Genomic DNA, 20715 nt, shown 5'->3' on the forward strand with positions numbered 1-20715 from the left:
TTGGCCCAGGGCACCTGCCCCCCTCACAAAGGTCAGGGATTAACACACCCCCTTTCTCTCTGTCCCCCAATAAAACTCCCTACTTTTTAATTCCACCCCTTTGGGAGGAGCCGGGGAGGGACTTCACATTGGGGGGTCTTTCCCCTTTCCGGGATCCTGCTCCCCTTTTGCAAAGGTTAAAGAGGAACCAGTGCCCTTTAGAAAAGGCCAGGGGAAACCTGAGCCCTGCAGGGCTGAGGAGGGGGCCTGGAAGAGGGGCTGCGGGATTGACATCCACACGTGCTCCGCTCGCTCGGCCGGGCTCTGCCCTGGGTGGGGGAGGTCGAACACTGAAGCCCCATCCACCCAGAGGGCGAGAGGGTCTCACCTCTCAGGATCCTCATAGCGGCCCCTCGCGCCACCACCTCCTCCCGCCCTCCCCCGACCGGCGAGGGAGGGGACCGAGGACGAATTTAGCAGCGCCCCGTGCGCTGGCGCGGCGCCGGCCAGCAGCGCCGGGCCGGCCCACGTCGCCCATGGAAGCCGCGGGTCCGCGCGGCCGCGGTGCCTCAATGAACGGTGCTGGGTCCGCAGGCGAACGCATGAATGGATGGGCGGCCCGTTCCAGCTCGGGAGGGAACGGGGTCTCCGGGTCGGCTCGGCCGCAGCCCCGGCCGCCGGCGCCGGGTGACTCATCGCGGCCGGCAGCGCGAGCCCGCCTCCCTTATCGCCGGCCGCTCCCTCCGGGATTTTTCCAGCCCGGGGTGGGGGTGCGGCGGGCCAGAGGTCGGGCGAGCGGCGCCGCCACGTGCCCAGGGCGGGCCCGCGACTCCGCCACGCGGCTGTCGAGGAACGCGGCCTGGGGGCGCCCGCCGGCCCGCGCCCGCGCGCGGACCCCGGCTGCCGGCGCGCCCGCCCGGCGTCCGCTGTGCTTCGCCTCGGTTTCTGCTGAAAAAAGCTCAGAGCCTCCACCGGCCCGAGTGGAAGGGACTCCCCCCACCCACCCACCCGAGAAAAGTTTCCAGCCTTGGAGCTTCGGTGTTCTTCCGCCCTGAAAAAGTAGCTCGGCCCGGCTCGCGCGGCCGGCGCCCTCGGCGGACACGGGGTGACGGACGGGGACAGAGGCGAGAGGAAAGGCACAGTTTATTGCGTATGCGGACTTGACGGGCGTCGACCCCGACGTTTCGGTCTCCTTTGCATTTGTACATTTCAAACCAGGAAGTTAGTTAACAAGGCAGTTCCTGCAGAACTCTTAGGCGCGCAGCTGCGTTTTGCAAGAGCAACCTAAGCTAGCCCTACTCCGGGGAAAGGTGATGTCCAGGGGAGTCGGTCTACCGGGGAACTCAGGAAGGTGGGGACAGCCTCCCGCCTGGCCTGAGGTTGTTCTAGTCTCCGCAATGGAAACGGCATTCTTAGGCAGAGGCCCCCGTGGGCAGCGGGTCTGCAGAACCACGGCGGCCAAGGAATCTGTCTTGGGGCCGGGGGTGGGGGGTGGGGGCGGAGTCGGTGGTGATCTGTTCCCTCAGAGACTAGTGTTGAGCCTGGGACAGCCCCGTGCTGGCAGCCCCCTCAGCAGCCTTGGCAGCGGCCGGAAGCCCCAAGACCAGGGGAATTGTAGTAACCGGAATGCATTTAGGTCCATGTGGATAGGAGGGGGCCTGAGACCCTGGGGTCAGAGAGAGCTCGGACAGGAGCCTAACTAGCTGGCAAGGCACAGGAAAGACTGTGCAAGGAGGCCAGGGCAGTGCGGCTGGGGATGACCCTGGTAGACCTGGATAGAATAGGGGACTTACCAAAGATAGGGACCTGGGCAGTCAGGATCCTGTCGGTGGAGCCCTGTCCCGAGGAGACCGCTGTGGATAAACTGACAGCTAACCCGAGGTACCGTGAGGGTCCTGGGGCCATGCAGGCCCAGCAGTCCCTACCCCAGGTTGGCTTGGGCTGGTTTAGGGCGGCATGGGTAAAGTTAACCACTTGGGAGTCTGAGCTGAGCCGTGGTCTCTCTCTGGTTACTGGGCCCCTCATGGGTGGCCTGCAACTTCATGTCCTGGACCACAACATGCAGGAGGAATCGCGATTTCACTCTGAAAAGAACCACGGGGTTCTTATTAGGCCTGGGGTGGTGCTGGCCCAACTGGCGGGTGACTCCAGAGGCCCACAGGTCAGGCTGGGCCGGAGGACAGTGAGGGTGAGATTGACACATTTGTTCTGCTGGCCTCCCGCCATTCCACCACAAGGAAATAGGGGTGTCGGGCCGAGGTTCTGGGGTTCAACGCAGGAACCCACGAGTACTGAGGGCCTTAACAACCCAGGACTCGCAACCCCACCCGGCTGTGCAATATGGGGTGCATGTATTGGCCTGAGCGGGGGTGGGCCCACCGCAGAGGTAGCTGTCAGCCAGGCGGTAACTGGTATCAGGCCCCCCCCCCCCCCAGTAGGAGCAGTGGGGGCTGCTATCTTTGGCGAGGTCTAGTTCACACCCATTGAAAGTGAGGCTAATGGATGCTTAACCCTGAGACCAGGTGGCTGAGGCAATGGGGTTTATCACGTTGTAGGGGAACAGCTCAAAGCCCACGTGCCTGGAGAGTAACCTGACTCTGCACTCTATTGTAAGAAACCAAAGACGCCTCCTAATGGACTCAGCGTTCCCACGCAGGACATGGCTACAGCAACTCTTTGTGGCCTGCCCCACATCTCTGGGGCTGCCTTGGCCGAATCTGGACAACAGCAAGGTCAATACTACTGTTAGTACTAACAGAGCAGGGCGACAGTGGGACCCTGGTCCCAGGTGTCCCTTGTTGAGTTCTCCAGGCTTCCGCCGGGTGTTGACCAGCAGCCCTCGGGTTTGCGCCTGGAGCAGGGCTGCAGTCCTCAAGCTTCCATGTGTGTAGACTGACCAGCCTCTGGTGTATGGACAGAGCAGGGTGTCGGTGGGCGGGTCCTCTGGAGGGGCTGGCTTTTGTGGTTGGCTGTCGGGGTCCCTGGACAGGTGGGGTTCGATGTCGAGGTGGCGTGTAGGGTCAAACCTGCAATTTTAAGAGCAGTGGGAGTAACGAGCGCAACAGAATATGGTCCATGCCGTAAGGGCTTAAGGGGTTCCTTTTCCCAATCTTTGACCAAAGCAAGGGGACCTGGTTGGTATGGGTGAGTGTGCTGCCTAGGGCGACTGCGGCTCGTTCTAAGACGGTTTTGCGAGTGTGTGGGACAATCCTCCCCAGGGACTGCAGGATTTTTCTGGATGGCTATCACCCAGGCCTTGCAGAGGCAGGGCAGGAGTGGAGGCCAGCCATAATCTGAAAAGGTGAGTACCCTGCAGGCCCTGGGGTCCACCTGACCCTGAGCAACGCTAATGGAAGCAGGCTGACCCAGGACAAATTGGTTTCAAAACATAATTTGCCTAACATGTCTTTGAGAGTCTGGTTCATTCTCGGCCTTTCTCGAGCTCTGCTGTCTCCAGGCCATGGGAAGTTTCTGTTTGGTTCCAACTGCAGTGGCCAAGGCAGGCAGGGCCGTTGTCGCTTCCGGTTGTCAGGAGAAGCCTATGTCGGGGAAGGGTATCACGTAGGACAGGCTCGTCCAGTGTGAGTGGGGGAAGCCTTGACCCACCCAGAGAAGGCACAGACCATTCCCAGGAGATACCTGAGCCCTTGACAGGGCTTAATCTCTGTGAAATCAATGCCTGCATCCTCGAAGGGGATGTCCGTGTCCTCTGGACTCCTGGGGTCGGAGTCCTAGAGTTTTTAGGGCTGAACTTGGCACAAGTGTGGCATCGGCCGCTTACAGCCGCACCTAAGGCAGATAAGCAGCACACAAAGAAGTCTTTGGTCGGAGCGGCATGAGTGCAGTGTTCCCCGGGTGTGTTCACTGGTGACACGGTTGCCCTAAAGCTTGGGCTCAATGTTGGGGCATGACCCAGCGTGCCTCGGCCAGCCCCCAACATCCATGGGGTTCTTTTGTGCCACCTTCTGACCAGGCCCACTTTTCTTCTGGAGTGCCCAAATGTTCTAGATCTTTTGCATGTACAGGGAGCTCTAAGGCTGCAGAACCACACGGGGTCGTGGCAGCTTGTCTTGCTTCCTGGTCAGCCACAGCATTGCCCTTAGAAATGTGGTCAGTCCCAGCTTGGTGGCCCCAGCAGTGCATAACTGCTACTTGCGTGGGATCCCACATGGCCTTAAGGAACTTTAAAATTTCTTCTTTGTTTTTTATTTAAATGACCCCACCGACGTGTAAGGTGGAAAAGTCTGTGTGGATGCTGGCTCTTGTCCTTGCTCAGTGGAGGGCCTGTACTAGAGCCCAGAGTTCAGCCCTTACGGTTCAGGGTGGTCATCACCGCACGGGGAATGTGTAGGTGGACTCTGTCCCAGAGTCTAGCACAGGGAGGACAGAGGCAGCCGGAGACCGGAGGCAAGATGGCCAGCCGCTGGCGACTGGGTCGCTCTGCCTGGACAGGTAGGCCACCGTCTTTGCCACGGTCCCAGTGTTGTGTCAGAACCCTTAGTGCTTGTTTACCTTTCCCGTGTACAGAAATGTTGAAGGTCCTGGTCACATCTGGGAGGCCGAGGGTGGGGGCTGTCTACATGGCAGCCTTACGGGTGTTGAAGGAAGGCCTGGCGATGTTCCTCTGTTAAGACAGAAAGGGAAGACTGCAGTCCCACGAGGAGCTGGTAGAGAGGCCTTGCAACCAGCGACAACCCAGGGACCCAGATGCCGCCGTCGCCTGCTGTCCCGAGGGGCTCAAGGCCGTGTGTGCAGCCTTTGGCCTTGGGGATGCTGCACACTGCCCGGGGCTCGTGTTCCTGGAGAGCTCTCAAATCCCAGTATTGAACAGTTTGACTAGTTACCTGGGCCTTTTTCCAGGACACTTTGGAGCCCGCCTCCTGTCGCAGCGCTGGGAGGGCCCGTGCTTCCTGGTTGCAAGCGGCCTGTGCGGCCAGCGAATGCCGTCAGCAGACTGTGGAACTGCAGCTCAGCGAGCCTGCAGGAAGTTTCTCAAGGTCTGTCGCCAGGGCTTCCACAGAGAGGGAGAATTTTTGAATCCCTGTGGCCGCCCTGTCCAGATGAGCTGTTTTCCTGCCCATGGCAGCGTCCTCCCATTCAAAAACGAACAGTGGCTGGTGGACGGGGGCCACTCGTAGAGAAGAAAGCATCCTCTGAATCTAGGCAGGTGAACCAAGGGGCCTTCCAGGGAACCAATCCCCAAAGGGTGTACGGGTTGGGAACTGCCGGTGTGGCGTGACCACGGCTGTTTATGGCTCATAGGTCCCGGGCTGCCTGGTACCCCGCACCTCCTGGCTGCTCAACTGGGGACAACGGAATGTGCCATTGAGGCACACGCTCAATCAAGACTCACAGGCGGGTGATGTGTTCTTTGATCCCACCCTGGCCTCTCTGGGTGTGCGCTGCTCCCAGCTCAAGGTCAGCCATGAGAAGTGCATGGTTTCTAGTTAGACCAGGCGGGTTGTCCTCGCCCAGACCCGGGATTTTCCCTCTGGAAGGCCCCTGGATTGGCTTCAGGGCCTTTTTTCTCCCAGGTCTTATATTCATCCTCCTGGCATGAATGAGAGGGAGGGCAGGGTCTCCAGGTAGGCTGCTCAGGAGAGTCAGGGGGTCTGGCCCCGTGGGCCAGAAGGCGACCTGGGCCCCGAGTTTTCTGAAGACATCCTGTCCTTGGAGAATGTCCTAGGGCACCCGGGGATGTGGAGGAACTCATGATTTATTTGATGGCCACCCAGGATACATGTCGTGCTTTCAAGAATGGCTTCTCGGCCGGCGCCGCGGCTCACTAGGCTAATCCTCCGCTTTGCGGCGCCGGCATACCGGGTTCTAGTCCCGGTCGGGGCACCGATCCTGTCCTGGTTGCCCCTCTTCCAGGCCAGCTCTCTGCTGTGGCCCGGGAGTGCAGTGGAGGATGGCCCAAGTGTTTGGGCTCTGCACCCCATGGGAGACCAGGAGAAGCACCTGGCTCCTGCCATCGGATCAGCACGGTGCGCCGGCCGCAGCATGCCTACCGTGGCGGCCATTGGAGGGTGAACCAACGGCAAAAGGAAGACCTTTCTCTCTGTATCTCTCTCACTGTCCACTCTGCCTGTCAAGAAAAAAAAAAAAGAATGGCTTCTCAGGTTGGGCGCTGGTCACCCTCATGGATGAAGCAAGGACCAAAAAGTCTTAGATCCATGTTGACCTGTCACCTGCACAACAAGCAGGCCCCCAGTTCTCTGCTCTGCTAACCCAGCCCCAGCCTGCCCTGACCAGCCCTGCTCTGCCTCTGTCTAGGAGTCCAGCTGTCAGCCTGAGCGCTCTCCCCCCAGCTCAGCATCTCAAAGGACCTTTAGCGCTAGCCCAAGCTCTTCCTCTCTCTCCCCAACCCCTTCCTGCCACTCTGTACTGTGTAAACCACTGGTCTGTGAGGGAGGGGCTTGCTCTCTGCTGTGCTCCCCTCCCAGGCTTTGTTCTGAGTAAACCTGCTCTGGGGGCTTCATGCTGGGGCCCCTCTTCCTGACACCCACGACAATGGCCGTCTTCTCTCCCAGTGAGTTCCCACCGAGTGTTCAGCTCCAGTGTCTGTGGTGTCCGTCATGGACCGCCAAACTGCCTGGATCAAGGTAACATCCGCTGATCCTTTGGGGGGCCAGCCAACATGATTTTTTTTTTTAAAGATTTATTTATTTAATTGAGAGGTAGAGTTACAGACAGAGGAAGAGATAGAGATCTTTCATCCACTGGTTCACTCCCCAAATGGCTGTAATGGCTGGAGCTGGGCGGACCCAAAGCCAGGAGCTTCTTCTGGGTCTCCCACGTGGCAGGGGTCCAAGCACTTGGGCCATCTTCCACTGCTTTATCAGGCCATCAGCTAGGAGCTGGACTGGAAGAGGAACAGCAAGGATTCAAACTGGCGCCCACATGGAATGCCCCCGCACCACAGGCTTAACCCACTACACCACAGCATTGGCCTCACCAGCCAACATTAAAAGAAGGACATTCAACTGTCCAGAGTCTAGTCTACCACGGGTTAGCGTCATCCTCGCTAAAACCCTTTTTGAAGTTTTTTTTTTTTTTTTTACAGGCAGAGTGGACAGTGAGAGAGAGACAGAGAGAAAGGTCTTCCTTTTGCCATTGGTTCACCCTCCAATGGCCGCTGTGGCCGGCGCATCACGCTGATCCGAAGCCAGGAGCCAGGTGCTTCTCCTGGTCTCCCATGCGGGTGCAGGGCCCAAGCACTTGGGCCATCCTCCACTGCACTCCCTGGCCACAGCAGAGAGCTGGCCTGGAAGAGGGGCAACTGGGACAGGATCGGTTCCCCGACCGGGACTAGAACCCAGTGTGCCGGCGCCGCAAGGTGGAGGATTAGCCTAGTGAGCCGCGGTTGCTGGCCCCTTTTTGAAGTTTTGAAGGGGGCTGGCACTGTGGTGCAGCAGGTTAAGCCATCTCCAGCAGTGCTAGCACCCCATGTGGGTGCCAGTTCAGGTCCCAGCTGCTCCACTTCCGATCCACCTCCCTACTGTTGTGCCTGGGAAGGCAGCAGAGGACAGCCCAAGTCCCTGGGCCCCTGCACCCAGGTGGGAGACCTGGAAGAAGCTCCTGGCTTTGGCTTGACCCAGCCTTGGTTATTGGAGACATTTGGGGAGTGAGCCAGCAGATGGAAAATTTCTGTCTGTAACTCTGCCTTTCAAGTGAATAAATAAATCTTAAAAAACAGGGATAATCCGTTTTTAAGCACGCCGTCCAGCACAGTGGCCTTAGAAGAGGACCCGCCCATCTTATGACCTGCCTGGGAGCAGGGCTGCAGGACAAATGAGGGGCGGTGCCTCCAACGGAAGACCACTCAGACCACTCAGACCTGTCCCGCCACCTCCCTCACAGGAATTTAGGGGCCTCTGCGTCCTTAACTCCCTCTCGGCGCCTTAGAGCCGCGCGAGGAGCACCACAGAACCTCGGTTTCAGGCCCACTCGAGACCCTGGCTTGCCCCGGGGTAAACACACTCAGACCACTAGTGCACGCAGGAGCCACTGCACGGTCACACACCTTTTGCAGAGTCTAAAACATTCCCTCCCTCGGAGGGTCAGACCTAGCCTGAAATCCAATAAAGGATTTCCCGGGGCGGAAGGGGGTCCCCCGCCTGCCCGCAGGGGCCGGCCGCTCAGACTTCAGTCCCCGGGCACTCTTACCTGCTCTGATGTCCCGGGTCTCCGTGAGCCCGCGTGGGCGGCAGCGGCCACCTTCGCCACCGCCGTAGGGCGGACTCTTCCGCCCTCAAAGCCTAGGGGGTGGCGCCTGGCCTCCCAGCCGGCTGTGGTCACCGCGGCCGCGTCTGGACCCGGAGCCCATGGCTCAAAGGGCCAACGCGCCAAATGTGACCGCCGGGAGACCGGGAAAAACCAAGCGGCACTCGGACTTGGGGGAGGAGAGGCACACAGGGTATTACGCATGCGGACTGGACTCCCGCCCCACGTGTCGAGCCCCGATTTTCAGCTCTACTTTGCTTTTGCACATGTTTAAACCAGGAAGTTAGAAGTTACAAGGCAGTCCACGCAGCACGCGAGCGTTCAGATAACTCGGGCTCGCGGCCGCGTTTCACAAGAGCAACCCAAGCTAAACCTGGTCCGGAAACTGTTTGCTCTGGTGCTGAAGTCAGCAGCGGCCCGTCCCGGACAGAGCTGGCCGACCTAAGTGATGGGGGGAGCGGGGAACGCGCCGAGAGGGCCCCCACAGCGGCACCAGGGGCACACTGCTGGCGCGGGGCCGGCCGGGGCTAGGCCGCGGGGTGAGGCCCTGGGCCGGCCGGGGCGGACCCAGCGAAGCGACGATGCCCGGGGGAGGGAGGCGCGCTAAGGCGGGGCGCGGCCCGGCCCGGCCAAGACGCTGGGGACAAAAGTGCCCCCCGGTGGGTGCCCGCGGCGCTGACCACGACCGGGACGTCTCATCAAAATGCCTCCTTAATTGCTTGAAAAAAAGTAAAATCAGGAGGGGAGCGGCGGCCGCCCGCACGCCGCGGGGCGGGGGACCACGGCCCCGGCGCGCCTGCCGCCCCGCAAGGGTCCGAGGCTGTGCGGCCGGGCGCGCGCCCGCGCAGGCCGGCCGCCGGCCCCAACCGCCGCACGCGCTCCCGCGCCCGGCCCGGCGCAGGCGCGGACGCACCCGCCGCCGCCGCCGCCGCCGCCGCCCCTTCCCTCCGGCGGAGGTGGGGGAGGGAGGAGTCGTTCCGTTTAACCCCGGGTTCCCCGCACTCGCTTTGCTGCGCCCAGCTTCTGGCCTGCTGACGCTCGCTCCTCTCTTCTCCTCCCTCCCTCGGCCGGTACCGAAGTGTTGGCTTCCAGCAAACGCGAGCGCGGAGCGAGCCCTAACCTTAGCCTCTCCCCATCACACACCGGCCTCCCTCCCCCCCCCCCCCCCGCCCCATCCTTTTACATAGCTTTCCACCGAACTCCGCACATTTTGCAGTAGGGGGAGGGATTTTTAAAATTGCATTTGCAAAGTTCGGTATCTGGGCAGGCCAGGCGTGGGGAGGGGGGGGCGGGCTGGGAGGGAATGGGGAGCAGGCCCCGCCCCTACCGCCCTTTGCAAATAAAAATCTAGGGGGGGGAGGAGCAGGAAGTGGCGGTGCGAGGGCTGCTGCACAGCTAGCAGAGCCGCGGTCCGGACGGCAGCGCGTGCCCCGAGCTCTCCGCCTCCCCCCGCCCGCCAGCCCGAGGCAGCCCGAGCCCAGCCCGCGGCCCCAGCAGCAGCGCCGAGAGCAGCCCCAGCAGCAGCGCCATGGCCGGGTGGAACGCCTACATCGACAACCTCATGGCGGACGGGACCTGTCAGGACGCGGCCATCGTAGGCTACAAGGACTCGCCCTCCGTCTGGGCCGCCGTCCCCGGGAAAACCTTCGTCAACATCACGGTACCGAGAGGCCTGCGCGATCCGGGGCACCGGCCGGGCGTGGATCCCGCGGCAGGGGCTTGGGTGGGGGCGGGCGCGGTCTAGGGAGGGCAGCGAGAGGCCGCGACCGGCGCGAATGGCGGCTGCACGTGAGCCGGCCCCTCCGTGGCCGCCCAAGTCCTACCCCCCGGGCGGCGGCGACCATTGCGCCCGCCGCCCCGCTCTCCGCGACGGGGCGTTACATCCGGGGCACAGGGCGGGGAGGGGCGCGGCGGCCCACTTCCGCCTCGTCCAGGGCGGGGCGGGCACGCGCTGCAGTTTTCACCCAGGATTGTATTGAGGAGGGACTCGGGGACCCCCCCCCGGGCCCCTTCCGGCCGCCGGCTCGCGCCCCCCCCGCCATTGTTCCCCCTCCTGCGGCAGGGAGCCCCCGGCGCGTGGCCGTGGTCCCGTGCCCGTCCTCCGTGGGCTCCCTGCCCCTCCCGACTCCGTTAGAGAGGGCGAGGCCGCCACACGCCCCCCCCCAGCTCGGCACGCTGGGCTCCACATTCCTGGGAGGCCAATCCCGGAAGTCCCCTCGCCCGCCCTTCCCGCCATCCGGCTGGGCCTAGAGCGAGGGAACTTTGTGAGAACTTCGCAGACAGTGTAAGTGAGGGAAGGAGGGATGGCCACTCCGCCGCCACCTCCCTGGCCACACTGCCCGGAAGTGGGGAGGGGGAGCGGAAGTTCGGAAGGGGGGGAAGGGGATTTCCGGGCGGGAGGGGACCGGATATGGGGGTTTGGGGTGTAAAGGGGGAGGGGGAGAAAGGTTCCCTGGGGTATGTGGAACCGTGAGCCGCTTGGCGGGTCTGGCCCCCAACCCCCTTCAAAACTTTCCCAACTTTCCCCCAGGAAGCCCCCGGGGGCTGCTCCCGGCTCTCAGGGCAGAGATACCCGGGCCTCAACTCTAGGTTCCTGGGAGACCCTGGCGTCCGGGCCCCTAACAACTCCTGCAGAACCTTTGACCAAATAAGGGCAAAGTTGCCTCTCCTGCCTCGCCCGCCCCCTCCCTTCCCCTCTCCGCTTCTGCTTTTCCTGACGGAGAGCTCTGAGCATCCAAAGGCTCCCCGCTCTGCTCGCCGCCTTCTGGCCCTTTTTATTTCCTGGGTTTGCTCTCCGCACTCAGCCATGCGCTCTGAGCCTCCAGGGGACCGTGGCATCCCTTCCTCCTGGTCCCGGTGACGGGGTCTGAGGGCCATCTGCCTGCACCAGCTTGAGTTGCTCCTGAGAGTCTCCCTGATGGGATGGAAGCACAGAACACATCAACCTTTCCCCCGCGCGGGTTCCAGCTCCCAGAGAGGTCGAGGGCAGGTGGGCTCTCACAATAGGGTGGGAACCTTGGTGCACTGACTTGATGGGTGCTTGGTTCCCCCTTCCAGCCGGCTGAGGTTGGTGTCCTGGTTGGCAAAGACCGGTCAAGTTTTTTCGTGAACGGGCTGACACTTGGGGGCCAGAAATGTTCTGTGATCCGGGACTCGCTGCTACAGGACGGGGAATTCACCATGGATCTTCGCACCAAGAGCACCGGCGGAGCACCCACCTTCAACGTCACCGTCACCATGACTGCCAAGAGTGAGTGGAGTCTTACTCCTCTTTTAGCTCTGAGATCCTTAGTGTACCCCCCTTCTGCTAGTCCTGTGGGTTCTCTGTGTGGTTCCCCTGTGTGAAAGGGTCAGGCCGGGGTTCTCCCAGTGTGCTGGGACACTGGTTAGTCCCCGCCCGTTCCCCATCTTCTGATACAAAGTTGAACTGCAGTACCTCTTAGGTTCCTCCCTCTCTTGAGCTGTTCACACTGGAACCGCGTGTAAGAGTGTGTAGATTGTTGGTCGTCTTCAGCCAGCACTTAGCTTTCATCTTTTGGGTTCTTTCATTAAAAAAGTTTATGAAGTGGCAGGCTCACGCACGCCATTTGTAGCTTGAACACAGCCTGCAGCCTGAGCCTCAGACCCCTAAATTTGGGTCTGTTCCTCTCCAACATTTAAGCACACCCCCCCCCTTTGAAAAGCCCTATTGTTTCAGGGTGACTGACAGCCTGCCTGTGTGTGGGGGGTTGGGAGGGTGAGGTTGGGTTACAGCCTCCGGGGCTGGACAGCTGCTGAACAGCTGGCAGGGTGGGCTGACACCTGGGTCCTAGCCTCCTCTCTCTCTTCTCCAGCGCTAGTCCTACTGATGGGCAAAGAAGGTGTCCATGGCGGTTTGATCAACAAGAAATGCTATGAAATGGCCTCCCACCTGCGGCGTTCCCAGTACTGACCTCGTCTGCCCCTCCCCTCCACCGCTCCCCACAGCTTTCGCACCCCTCTCCTTCCCAAATACACACATACACCATTTTTATTTTTTGGGCCATTATCCCACATCCCTTATTGCTGCCAAAACCACATGGGCTGGGGGCCGGGGCTGGATGGACAGATACCTCCCCCTACCCATACCCCTCCTGTGTGTGATTGGAAAACATTTTTGTTTTTTGGGGTTTTTTTTTTTTTTTTTTCTGAATAAAAAAAGATTCTACTAACAAGGTGCTGTGTGATTTTGAGCGTGGGTGTCAGGAGGAGGGTGAAGCACCGGAACCCCAGGCCTGGGACGAGACTCTGCCTCGGGCCTGCCTGCCTAGCCCTTCCATGGTGGCCGTTCCAGGCCTGGGTTCTCACACACTAGTGGAACTGGTGGGTGACAGAACAGAGCCGTCCAGACGAGAGAGAATGGGTCCAAGCCTGCGGGTGAGGCAGGGCCAGTTGAGTCATCCTCATGTGGGTGGGGCTCCCCCTCTGAGTCACAGCAGATGCCTGCTGGGGCTGTCCCTGTGACTACAGGTTACTCCTCCCAGGCTCCCTGCCCCCTTCACAGCTCACCTCTGACAATAATCTGTCCTTGGTCCACAAAAACAATTTTATTAACCCAAGAAGTGAAGATCCAGTCCCCTCGCCCCTACCCCCTCAAAGGATGAGGCTGGGTAAGGGAGAAACCCGGAATGGAGATGTCCTCTGTCCCTCAATTTAGAAGAGCAGAGGGAAGAGGGCCTGTGCAAATAGGTCGCCAGAGGTTTGGGAGGGGGAAAGAAGACTAGACCAGGATGCCGGGCAAGGAGGAAGAGGAGGAGGGAGACGGTGGGGCCTCTGTTGAGGGCCCAGGAAAGATGAGGGGAGCTGGAGCTAGGGAACCAAAGGAGGTGGGCAGAGTGGGGCTGGAGCCCAGGAGCGGGGTCCGCTCTGAGGCAGGGTGATCTCTTGGCTCCCCTTCCTCATCGCCCTCCTCTTGCCCTTGAGTTTCTTCCTCCTGCTCTTCATCTCCAGGACCCCGATGGACAGGCTGCTTGCAGATGGGGCACGTCTTGCGCGTCTGAGTGAGCCAGGGGTCCACACAGCGGCTGTGATAGGCTGTAGAGGGGAAACGAGGTGAAGTGCCTGGTGCCTGGTGCCTATGGGCTGACCGTGTGGACGCGGGCAGTGATGGCCTTACCATGAGCACAGGGGAGGACCCGCAGCTTGTCCCCGTCCTCATATTCATCCAGACAGATGGCACACACATCATACTGGTCTCCTGGAGGGAGAGACACCAAGTGCTTAACTGAGTGATTCTGAACCATGGCTCACAGGAACACGCTGGGAGGTCTGGGAGGTCTGGCAGAGCTGAGCCCAGAGCAGGCAGCTCAGGCAGGGGGAGGCCAGTCGGGGTTAGGACAAGCACAGAGAAGCAGAGGTAAGGGAAGTGGGTTTGGGGGGAGGAGGTGTGGGGTGGGGGGAAGGAGTAGGAGGAGCGGAAATGGGGCCGGGCTTCTGTTATGGCCTTATATGGGCACTGGAGGCTCCAGGGCCAGGAGACCCGGCCTCTCCTTACCTGGTTCTTCCTTCCCTGACAATCTTCTCCACTCCCATATTGCTGCCCTCTGCACCTCCTCCCTTGTAAGCAAAGTCCATCCCTGCATTATCTCCCCAGCTACCTCACTCCAGCACCTTTTCGTCCCATCTCCTGTCCTCACTGATTTTCTGGGTAAAGAGAAAGGTGGCACCTCCAGTTGAGGCCCTCTCACTGCCATCTTTTCACTCCTCATTGCCCAGGTCAAACTCAGAACCAGGTAAGCTCTGACAATGGCTCTCCTCTCCCCTTGGCCCTTACCCTTCTGATAATCATGTGTTGGAATCTGTCTCAGTTGCTCTTTGGTGAGTCGATTTCGCTGGAGCCGTTTCCGGTGCTGGATACAACGAACTATCTGGGGGAAGGGAGGTGGACGGATCAGACTCAGAAGATAACTGAACAAGTGTGAACTCTGCCTCCAGTTCCAATCTGGGTTCCTAAGTCCAGCTCTTCCCATCACGTTCCCTGAGCTACTCACCATCACTGCTCCCATGGCCAAAACCAGCAGTCCCACAATCCCGGTGAATGGGATGAGGTAATAGCCCAGAGGGAAGCTGTTGTCTGGAACCAGAAGCACCCGAGCCCTAGGGAAGGGACAGCAGTGTCACAGGGGCAAGAAAGGCCAGAGGGCAAAGCACACAGGACAGAGTAACTGGTGCTGGGGCTGTGGCCGCGGGGCGGGGCGGGAGTGACCTGGGCTGAGTGCTGGGGGCGAGGAGGAGAGGGAGGCGCGTGTCCTACCCCTTCTCATAGACAAAGAGGGCGCGCAGGTACTCGGAGCTCCTCTCCCCGATGAACACCGACGGGATCCAGATCTGCTGCTGGATTTCCTCTACAAGGAGCACGCTGTTGGGGGGCTCCCCTTCCACTACTCAGGCCCTCGGGGAGCCCTGCCGGCTGACGCGTCTGTCCCCTCCCACCCAAAATACTGGCTGCTGTGTCCTGAGCCGTCAGCCCTCCCACCAGCTCTGTCAGCTCTCCGACAAACCCGGCCACACAGAGCCGCCCACTTACCACTGTTCCACACCATGTTCAGTAGTTCGTTGGAATTCACGTTGTGCACCACGGCTGCCCCGTACCCGGCCTTCTGTGCATTTAGGACCTAGCGAGACAAGGCAGGGGGTAGGGAGCCATCATGGGCCTTGCCTTGCTTCATTTCTGGTCCACTCTGTTTTACCCTTAGCTTCCCAGCTCCCACTCCGTGTTCAGCAACCTTGAGGTCAAAGTTGCAGTCGAATCTTCGAAGCAGTGCAATAAAGACTGACCCATTGACCGGGGCTGGGGGCGGCGGGGCAATGGGGCTGCAGGCATTGTCTGGGTGAGCCTCCACAAGGAACCCCTGTGGGACAGAGGCAGAGGACAATTAGGCTTCTCCTCTCTAGGTTCTGGCCCCACATACCACACAGCCTCTGTCCTCACTTCCTCCTCACTCCTGGGTCTCAGCACCCCACCCAAACCAGAGTCTGTCTCCTCCCTCAGCCTCCTGAAAGTGCAGCCACCTCAAACAGCTGCCCTCTCCCGGTCCAGGTGAGCCTGCCTGCACGCCATACCTACGCTGATTCAGTCCTGCAGGTTCAGCTTCCCCACCGATTGTAATTCCATTCTCTACGCAGCCACGCTTTCCTAAATTGTTTTACTTTCTCAGCTCCAGTCCACACTGCCCTCCCTTCAGTCAATTTCCCAATTCTCCATCTACACCCAGATCTGCAGCCCACCGAGAGCCATGTGGCAGCCCTGGTAATAAAAGTCCTGCAACGTTGCTTATCTAATTGAATCCTCACAGTAACTCTGAAGTAACTTCCATGATCACCCCAAAGGCTCAGAGAGACGACGTCCAAGGTCATGCGACCAATAGCTGGCTGGGGACCCTACTGCTGAGCGCCAGTCATCCCCTTTGCAGCCTCCCGGCCCGGGTAAGTCCAAGTTAAGAGCGGGCACTGTCTTCTCCCCCTAGATTCTGGATTCCACGCATGTTCACACACTTAGATCCTAACCTGACTCTAACTATCCCCAGCCTGACCCGGGGCATGGCTCCTCAACCCCGCCCAGGATGGAGGATTTGGAGAAAGAGGCGAGGGGAAAAAAAAATCACCTGGAGTCCCTCCTGGCTCAGGGAGGCCCCAAACAGAGCTGGCAGGTCTGCAAAGTCCATGCTGGCATTGTGCTCCGAGGTCTGCGGGCACAAAACGGCCACGTTCCCCTCCGGCCCGCAACGCCCCCCTCCGGCGCCCTTCCTCCACCCGCCCCTCAGACTCACCGCTCGGATGAGGCCCCGGGTGGGGGCTGCTCCCCACAGCACGGCGGCCACAACCACAGGAAGCGGGAAGGCCGCACGGTGCATGGCAGCGGGCGGGGAGAGGCCGCGGAGGCCGCGGCCCGGGAGCAGAAGCAGAAGCGGGGCTCTGCGCCCTCCCCGCCCCTCCCTCAGGATCCCAGGGGTCCAACCACCCCCAGGTCCCGCTTCCCAGCTACATGGGGGCGCCGGGGAAGGAACCCCGGCCCGGGGAGCGAGGCCCCAAGCCCGTTCAGCGGAGCTGGGTCGGAGACTCTAGGTGGACCCTCTTCTGGATTGGGGACAAAACGGGGCGAGGGGACGGAAGGAAACACAGGTGACAGAAAAACTTCGGGAAGGGTGGGGGAGCCCCGGGAGGTGGGACTTCCGGCCAGGTGGGCCGTCTTCCTATCCCTGGGAAATAGGTTTCCGACAAAGAGTCAGGCCGCTTCCAGCATTGGCCGCTCAAGATGAAGGACTTCCGGTCCTAAAAGGCCGGTTAAGAGAAAAATTAGAGATGGAGGGATTGTCTGTGGAAACGGAGGGCGCACGGCTGCCCCCCAGGAAAAGATCTAATCATTTCCCCCTTAGCGCCCAGGAACCTGGGGCTTCCCTGTTTACAAACCTCTCCGCTCCCTGTGGCCGCCGCTGCCGCCGCACCTGCAAGTCTCGCGAGAAGGCGTACCAGCCCACTCCCCCGCCCCCACGGCTGCCGAAAGCTTGCCCTACATATCGCGAGAGCCCTCCCAACTCTGGGATTCGGACTGGCTAGATCTCGCGAGACCTCGAACAGCTTGTCTAGTTTCCCGCGATTCCAATTCGGTGAAGACTGCGCCTATACGCCAGTTTCCAAGCAAGCCACGCCCCTTCCCGCACGCAGCCTTGAAGCTCCTCCTTCAGGGTCGCCTTACTCCCGGCGGCCTTTGCGCTTTGCGCCTGCGCGGGCGCCGGCTTGCAGCTGGTGCTGGACCTGAGAGCTGGAGGGGCGTGCGCGCGCGCCCTCGCCCTGTTGCGCGCGCGGTGTCACCTTGGGCGCGAGCGGGGCCGCGCGCTCACGGGACCCGGAGCCAGGGCCATTGAGTGGCGATGGCGGCGACGGCGAGTCCCGGGGCCGGCGGGATGGACGGGAAGCCCCGTACCTCCCCTAAGTCCGTCAAGTTCCTGTTTGGGGGCCTGGCCGGGTAAGCTCAGGCCCCAGGGATGGGAAAGGAGGAGGAAGGGACGGACTGGGCCCGGTTCATCTCTGGGTCTGTTTCAGTGAACTGAGCCTGCTTGAGGGTCAGCGCGATCCCCAGCGTGTTGGGAGGTTCCTGATGGGCTGCTCCTGACTGCATGCAGGGTCTTGGCACGACCCCCCCACCCCGCACCTCCCCAGTCCGTTGCTTGGCTCTGCAGGGCTGTTTAGGGTTCGGTGACTCTAGGGGACTACTTAGTGCCCCAGGTCGTGGATACGCCCTTGGCCGGCTCCCTGGGTCGCACTGCATGCGGTCCCGGCCCACCGGGCAGCACTGATGGACTCCCGTGGGTCTGCTGGGAGCAGTTTCATTGCATGACTCCTACTGGACAATGGACTTTTCAGAACCCGCTGCTCTTGGTACACACAGAGACTGTCACACACATGCCTGCCAGCCCTCCTTAATCCCTAATCCGAGGCAGGCCCGGACCTTAGTAACCCCTTGTGCTAGGCTGCAGTGGGCAGCGGGAGATCTGGCACACGTGGCCCTGACCCTGCTCCCACCTTCCTCCAGGATGGGAGCTACGGTTTTTGTACAGCCCCTGGACCTGGTGAAGAACCGGATGCAGCTGAGCGGGGAAGGCGCCAAGACCAAAGAGTACAAAACCAGCTTCCATGCCCTTACCAGCATCCTGAGGGCAGAAGGGATAAGGGGCATTTACACCGGGTACTGGGGCCTCCAAGGTTGGGGGGAGGGTGTGGGTTTGGCAGATGCAAACCTTGGCCCCACGCACTGACCCCTCTGCTCTCCAGGCTGTCAGCTGGCCTGCTGCGCCAGGCCACCTACACCACTACTCGTCTTGGCATCTATACCGTGCTGTTTGAGCGCCTGACTGGGGCTGATGGGACACCCCCTGGCTTTCTGCTGAAGGCCGTGATTGGCATGACCGCCGGTGCAACTGGTGCTTTTGTGGGAACACCAGCGGAGGTGGCTCTGATCCGCATGACTGCCGATGGCCGGTGAGTTCCAAGTTGGAGCCTGACCTCAGCCCCAATCCCTGGGATCTAGAATGAAATGACCGCTTTTCTTTTTCTTTTTAAGACTTATTTATTTGAAAGGCAGAGTTAGTTACAGAGAGAGACAGAAAGATAGGGAGAGCAAGATCTTCCATCTGTTGGTTCACTCCCCGGATGGCTGCAATGGCCAGGGCTGGGCCAGGCCAGAGCCGGGAGCTTCACCGGGTATCCCACGTGGGTGCAGGGGCCCCAGGGCTTGGGCCATCTTCCACTGCTTTTCCTAGGTGCATCAGAAGTGGAGCAGCTGCGACTTGAACCGGCGCTGATAGAGGAGTTGCAGGTGGTGGCTTAACCTGTTGTGCCTTGACACCTGCCCCAAAATGACCACTTTTTAATCCCAGATCTGGAACAGAGCGCTCACCTGTTCAGGCTCCCAGTCCAGTGCTCCCACGGGGCCAGGTGGGCCTTGCTGATCCTGGCCTCTCTTTGCCTTCCCACCAGGCTTCCGGCTGACCAGCGCCGTGGCTACAAAAATGTGTTTAATGCCTTGGTTCGAATCGTCCGGGAAGAGGGGGTCCTCACTCTGTGGCGGGTGAGTGAAGGGGCTGGAGAGCTCGCAGATGTGGGATCAGGCCTCCAGCCTTCCTGACTGTCCACACTCCCCACCTCCAGGGCTGTATCCCCACCATGGCCCGGGCGGTCGTCGTCAATGCTGCCCAGCTTGCCTCCTACTCCCAATCCAAGCAGTTTTTGCTGGACTCAGGTGAGACCCAGAGCCGGACCCTCGGCTGCCAGCCTGACCCAAGCCACGTCCAGGCTGACAGTCACCCCCCTCCCCCGGCTCTCTCCCTCCAGGCTACTTCTCTGACAACATCCTGTGCCACTTCTGCGCCAGCATGATCAGTGGCCTCGTCACCACTGCCGCCTCCATGCCCGTGGACATTGTCAAGACCCGGTGCGTGCAGGCCTGGACCTGGTGAGGGGCTGGAGGACCCCCTCTCTGTGGCTCATGCCCCTGCCGCTTCTCTTTTAGGATCCAGAACATGCGCATGATCGATGGGAAGCCAGAATACAAAAATGGGCTGGTGAGGAGCAGGACTGGGGGCTTGGGCTGGGGTGTTCGGATGCCCCGGGAGGACCGTGGGTAAGGGGCATAGGGCCCTACAGGCCAGGTCCTGGCCCCAGCGCCCCTCCTGCTTGTCTCCCTAGGACGTGCTGGTGAAGGTCGTGCGCTACGAGGGCTTCTTCAGCCTGTGGAAGGGCTTCACGCCGTACTACGCCCGCCTGGGTCCCCACACGGTCCTCACCTTCATCTTCTTGGAGCAGATGAACAAGGCCTACAAGCGCCTCTTCCTTAGTGGCTGAGGTGGCCGGGGGCTGGAGCCGGCGGCCCCTGCAGTGGCTGCGCCCCGGCGAGGTGGAGGGCCTGGACTCTGCCACCCGGGGCCCCTCTATTTATTTCCCCTCCACAGAGTGGTCTTCCCCTTTGTGGTAAAGGACTTTGGGCTGCTCTGTCCCCTGCTCCAGCTTGCCCTGCTCCGTGTGACCCACCCCTTTCCTCGAGAGGATCTGGGGAACTCCCTGACGATTTCTGGGCTCCTCTTGGGTGTTAGCTTCAGCGGAAGAGCCCCTTCCCAGTGGGGGGCCTTCCAGGCAGAGTTGGGGGGGATCAGGAGACAGCAGAAGCCATCCAGATAGCCAAGGGTCTGCGCTGGGCTGACATGGTCCTCTGAGGACTTAATAAATTGGATTGATCTCACCACCCCCAAATCTAGAGAGCTGTGGAGGGGAAGAGGGGGAGGAGACTGGACAAAGAGGCTGATGCCCCTGGGGACAGGAACTGGAGTTTTTAACAGATTATTAAAGAAAAAGCCCCTGCTGGTTTATGCAAATACTATGTAAATCATTCCTGCCACTAAGCTTCCAAGCTTTGAGGGATGTTTCCCTGCTGCTGACCCAAAGTGCCAGGTGCACAAGTCATCTCCCATAATCCCCAGGAAAAGCTTCTGGGGTCACTGCTTCTGCAGCCTGGTGTGGTGGGGGTACTAAAGAAATTCTTGAGTGTGGCCTTTGTGGGCTGGGGCCAGTGAGGGGTGGAGGGTTCCAGAGACCTGGCCTGGCAGCAGGCTGGGGGAGTGATGGCCTTGTCCCTTGAGGAGCTGTGTGGTTCCCAGGCCCTGCTCTGAAGGAGCCTGAAAACCTCCTTAGGCATAAAAGGATATGGGAAGGTCAAACCGGGAGGAGCGCTGAGCAGCCAAAGGCCTGAGGGCCGGGTGCCAGGCAGGGGACAGGCAGGCAGCAGGTGAGAGCTGGGCCCTGGGCAGAGCCTTGTGGAAAGCCCCGCATCCTCGCTCCCCTGCCGCTGCCTCACTCCCCCTCCATGCACACGGTACCCTGGGCTGTCTTAGCTACTTGGATGACCCAGGAGCAGTGGGAGATGGGGTGCAGCAATAGACGTGCAGGGGAGCTTGGGGCACCTGGCTTAGCCTGGGAGGAAAGGACCTGTGCCCAGCAGAA

The 20715-nt window shown here is 60.8% G+C and overlaps 3 protein-coding genes and 1 long non-coding RNA gene across 5 annotated transcripts; 2 read left to right on the plus strand and 2 right to left on the minus strand.

The window, feature by feature from the left end:
* Positions 1-1105: 1105 nt before the first annotated feature.
* Positions 1106-8973, minus strand: LOC133777078 (uncharacterized). The gene is made up of 3 exons (XR_009868478.1): positions 8149-8973; positions 4492-4603; positions 1106-3005 (listed from the first exon to the last, which is right to left on the minus strand). It is a non-coding gene; the product is annotated as an uncharacterized LOC133777078 (long non-coding RNA).
* A 635-nt stretch (positions 8974-9608) lies between these two features.
* PFN1 (profilin 1) lies at positions 9609-12196 on the plus strand. Its single transcript, XM_062215927.1, has 3 exons — positions 9609-9865; positions 11263-11455; positions 12039-12196. The coding sequence occupies exons 1-3, from the start codon at positions 9734-9736 to the stop codon at positions 12134-12136; spliced, it is 423 nt and encodes a 140-aa protein (XP_062071911.1). The 5' UTR covers positions 9609-9733; the 3' UTR covers positions 12137-12196.
* A 550-nt stretch (positions 12197-12746) lies between these two features.
* RNF167 (ring finger protein 167) lies at positions 12747-16729 on the minus strand. Of its 2 annotated transcripts, XM_062215925.1 has the most exons (10): positions 16633-16729; positions 15993-16494; positions 15828-15908; positions 14949-15074; positions 14750-14837; positions 14477-14567; positions 14214-14319; positions 13997-14090; positions 13340-13420; positions 12747-13257 (listed from the first exon to the last, which is right to left on the minus strand). In XM_062215925.1, the coding sequence occupies exons 2-10, from the start codon at positions 16074-16076 to the stop codon at positions 12944-12946; spliced, it is 1065 nt and encodes a 354-aa protein (XP_062071909.1). In that variant the 5' UTR covers positions 16077-16494; positions 16633-16729; the 3' UTR covers positions 12747-12943. The 2 variants fall into 2 exon arrangements, with proteins under 2 accessions (XP_062071909.1, XP_062071910.1); XM_062215926.1 differs by lacking the exon at positions 14949-15074.
* A 249-nt stretch (positions 16730-16978) lies between these two features.
* SLC25A11 (solute carrier family 25 member 11) lies at positions 16979-20090 on the plus strand. Its single transcript, XM_062216912.1, has 8 exons — positions 16979-17188; positions 17756-17908; positions 17995-18201; positions 18700-18790; positions 18871-18961; positions 19054-19153; positions 19232-19283; positions 19408-20090. The coding sequence occupies exons 1-8, from the start codon at positions 17094-17096 to the stop codon at positions 19561-19563; spliced, it is 945 nt and encodes a 314-aa protein (XP_062072896.1). The 5' UTR covers positions 16979-17093; the 3' UTR covers positions 19564-20090.
* Positions 20091-20715: the final 625 nt, after the last annotated feature.

This window comes from Lepus europaeus, chromosome 18, assembly GCF_033115175.1.
Source record: "Lepus europaeus isolate LE1 chromosome 18, mLepTim1.pri, whole genome shotgun sequence".
Lineage (NCBI taxonomy): Eukaryota > Metazoa > Chordata > Mammalia > Lagomorpha > Leporidae > Lepus > Lepus europaeus.

Bases quoted from the DNA above. Each gene is read 5' to 3' on its own strand.
- RNF167 (XM_062215925.1), bottom strand. From the start codon at position 16,076: ATGCACCGTGCGGCCTTCCCGCTTCCTGTGGTTGTGGCCGCCGTGCTG. The intron at 14,320-14,476 runs GTAGGACACGCG...TCCCTTCCCTAG, and splicing joins CTCTTTGTCTATGAGAAGGG to GGCTCGGGTGCTTCTGGTTC. The intron at 13,421-13,996 runs GTAAGGGCCAAG...CTCTCCCTCCAG, and splicing joins AACACATGATTATCAGAAGG to GAGACCAGTATGATGTGTGT.
- PFN1 (XM_062215927.1), top strand. From the start codon at position 9,734: ATGGCCGGGTGGAACGCCTACATCGACAACCTCATGGCGGACGGGACC. The intron at 9,866-11,262 runs GTACCGAGAGGC...TCCCCCTTCCAG, and splicing joins AAACCTTCGTCAACATCACG to CCGGCTGAGGTTGGTGTCCT. The intron at 11,456-12,038 runs GTGAGTGGAGTC...TCTCTTCTCCAG, and splicing joins CGTCACCATGACTGCCAAGA to CGCTAGTCCTACTGATGGGC.
- SLC25A11 (XM_062216912.1), top strand. From the start codon at position 17,094: ATGGCGGCGACGGCGAGTCCCGGGGCCGGCGGGATGGACGGGAAGCCC. The intron at 17,909-17,994 runs GTACTGGGGCCT...TCTGCTCTCCAG, and splicing joins ATAAGGGGCATTTACACCGG to GCTGTCAGCTGGCCTGCTGC. The intron at 18,791-18,870 runs GTGAGTGAAGGG...CCCCACCTCCAG, and splicing joins GGGTCCTCACTCTGTGGCGG to GGCTGTATCCCCACCATGGC.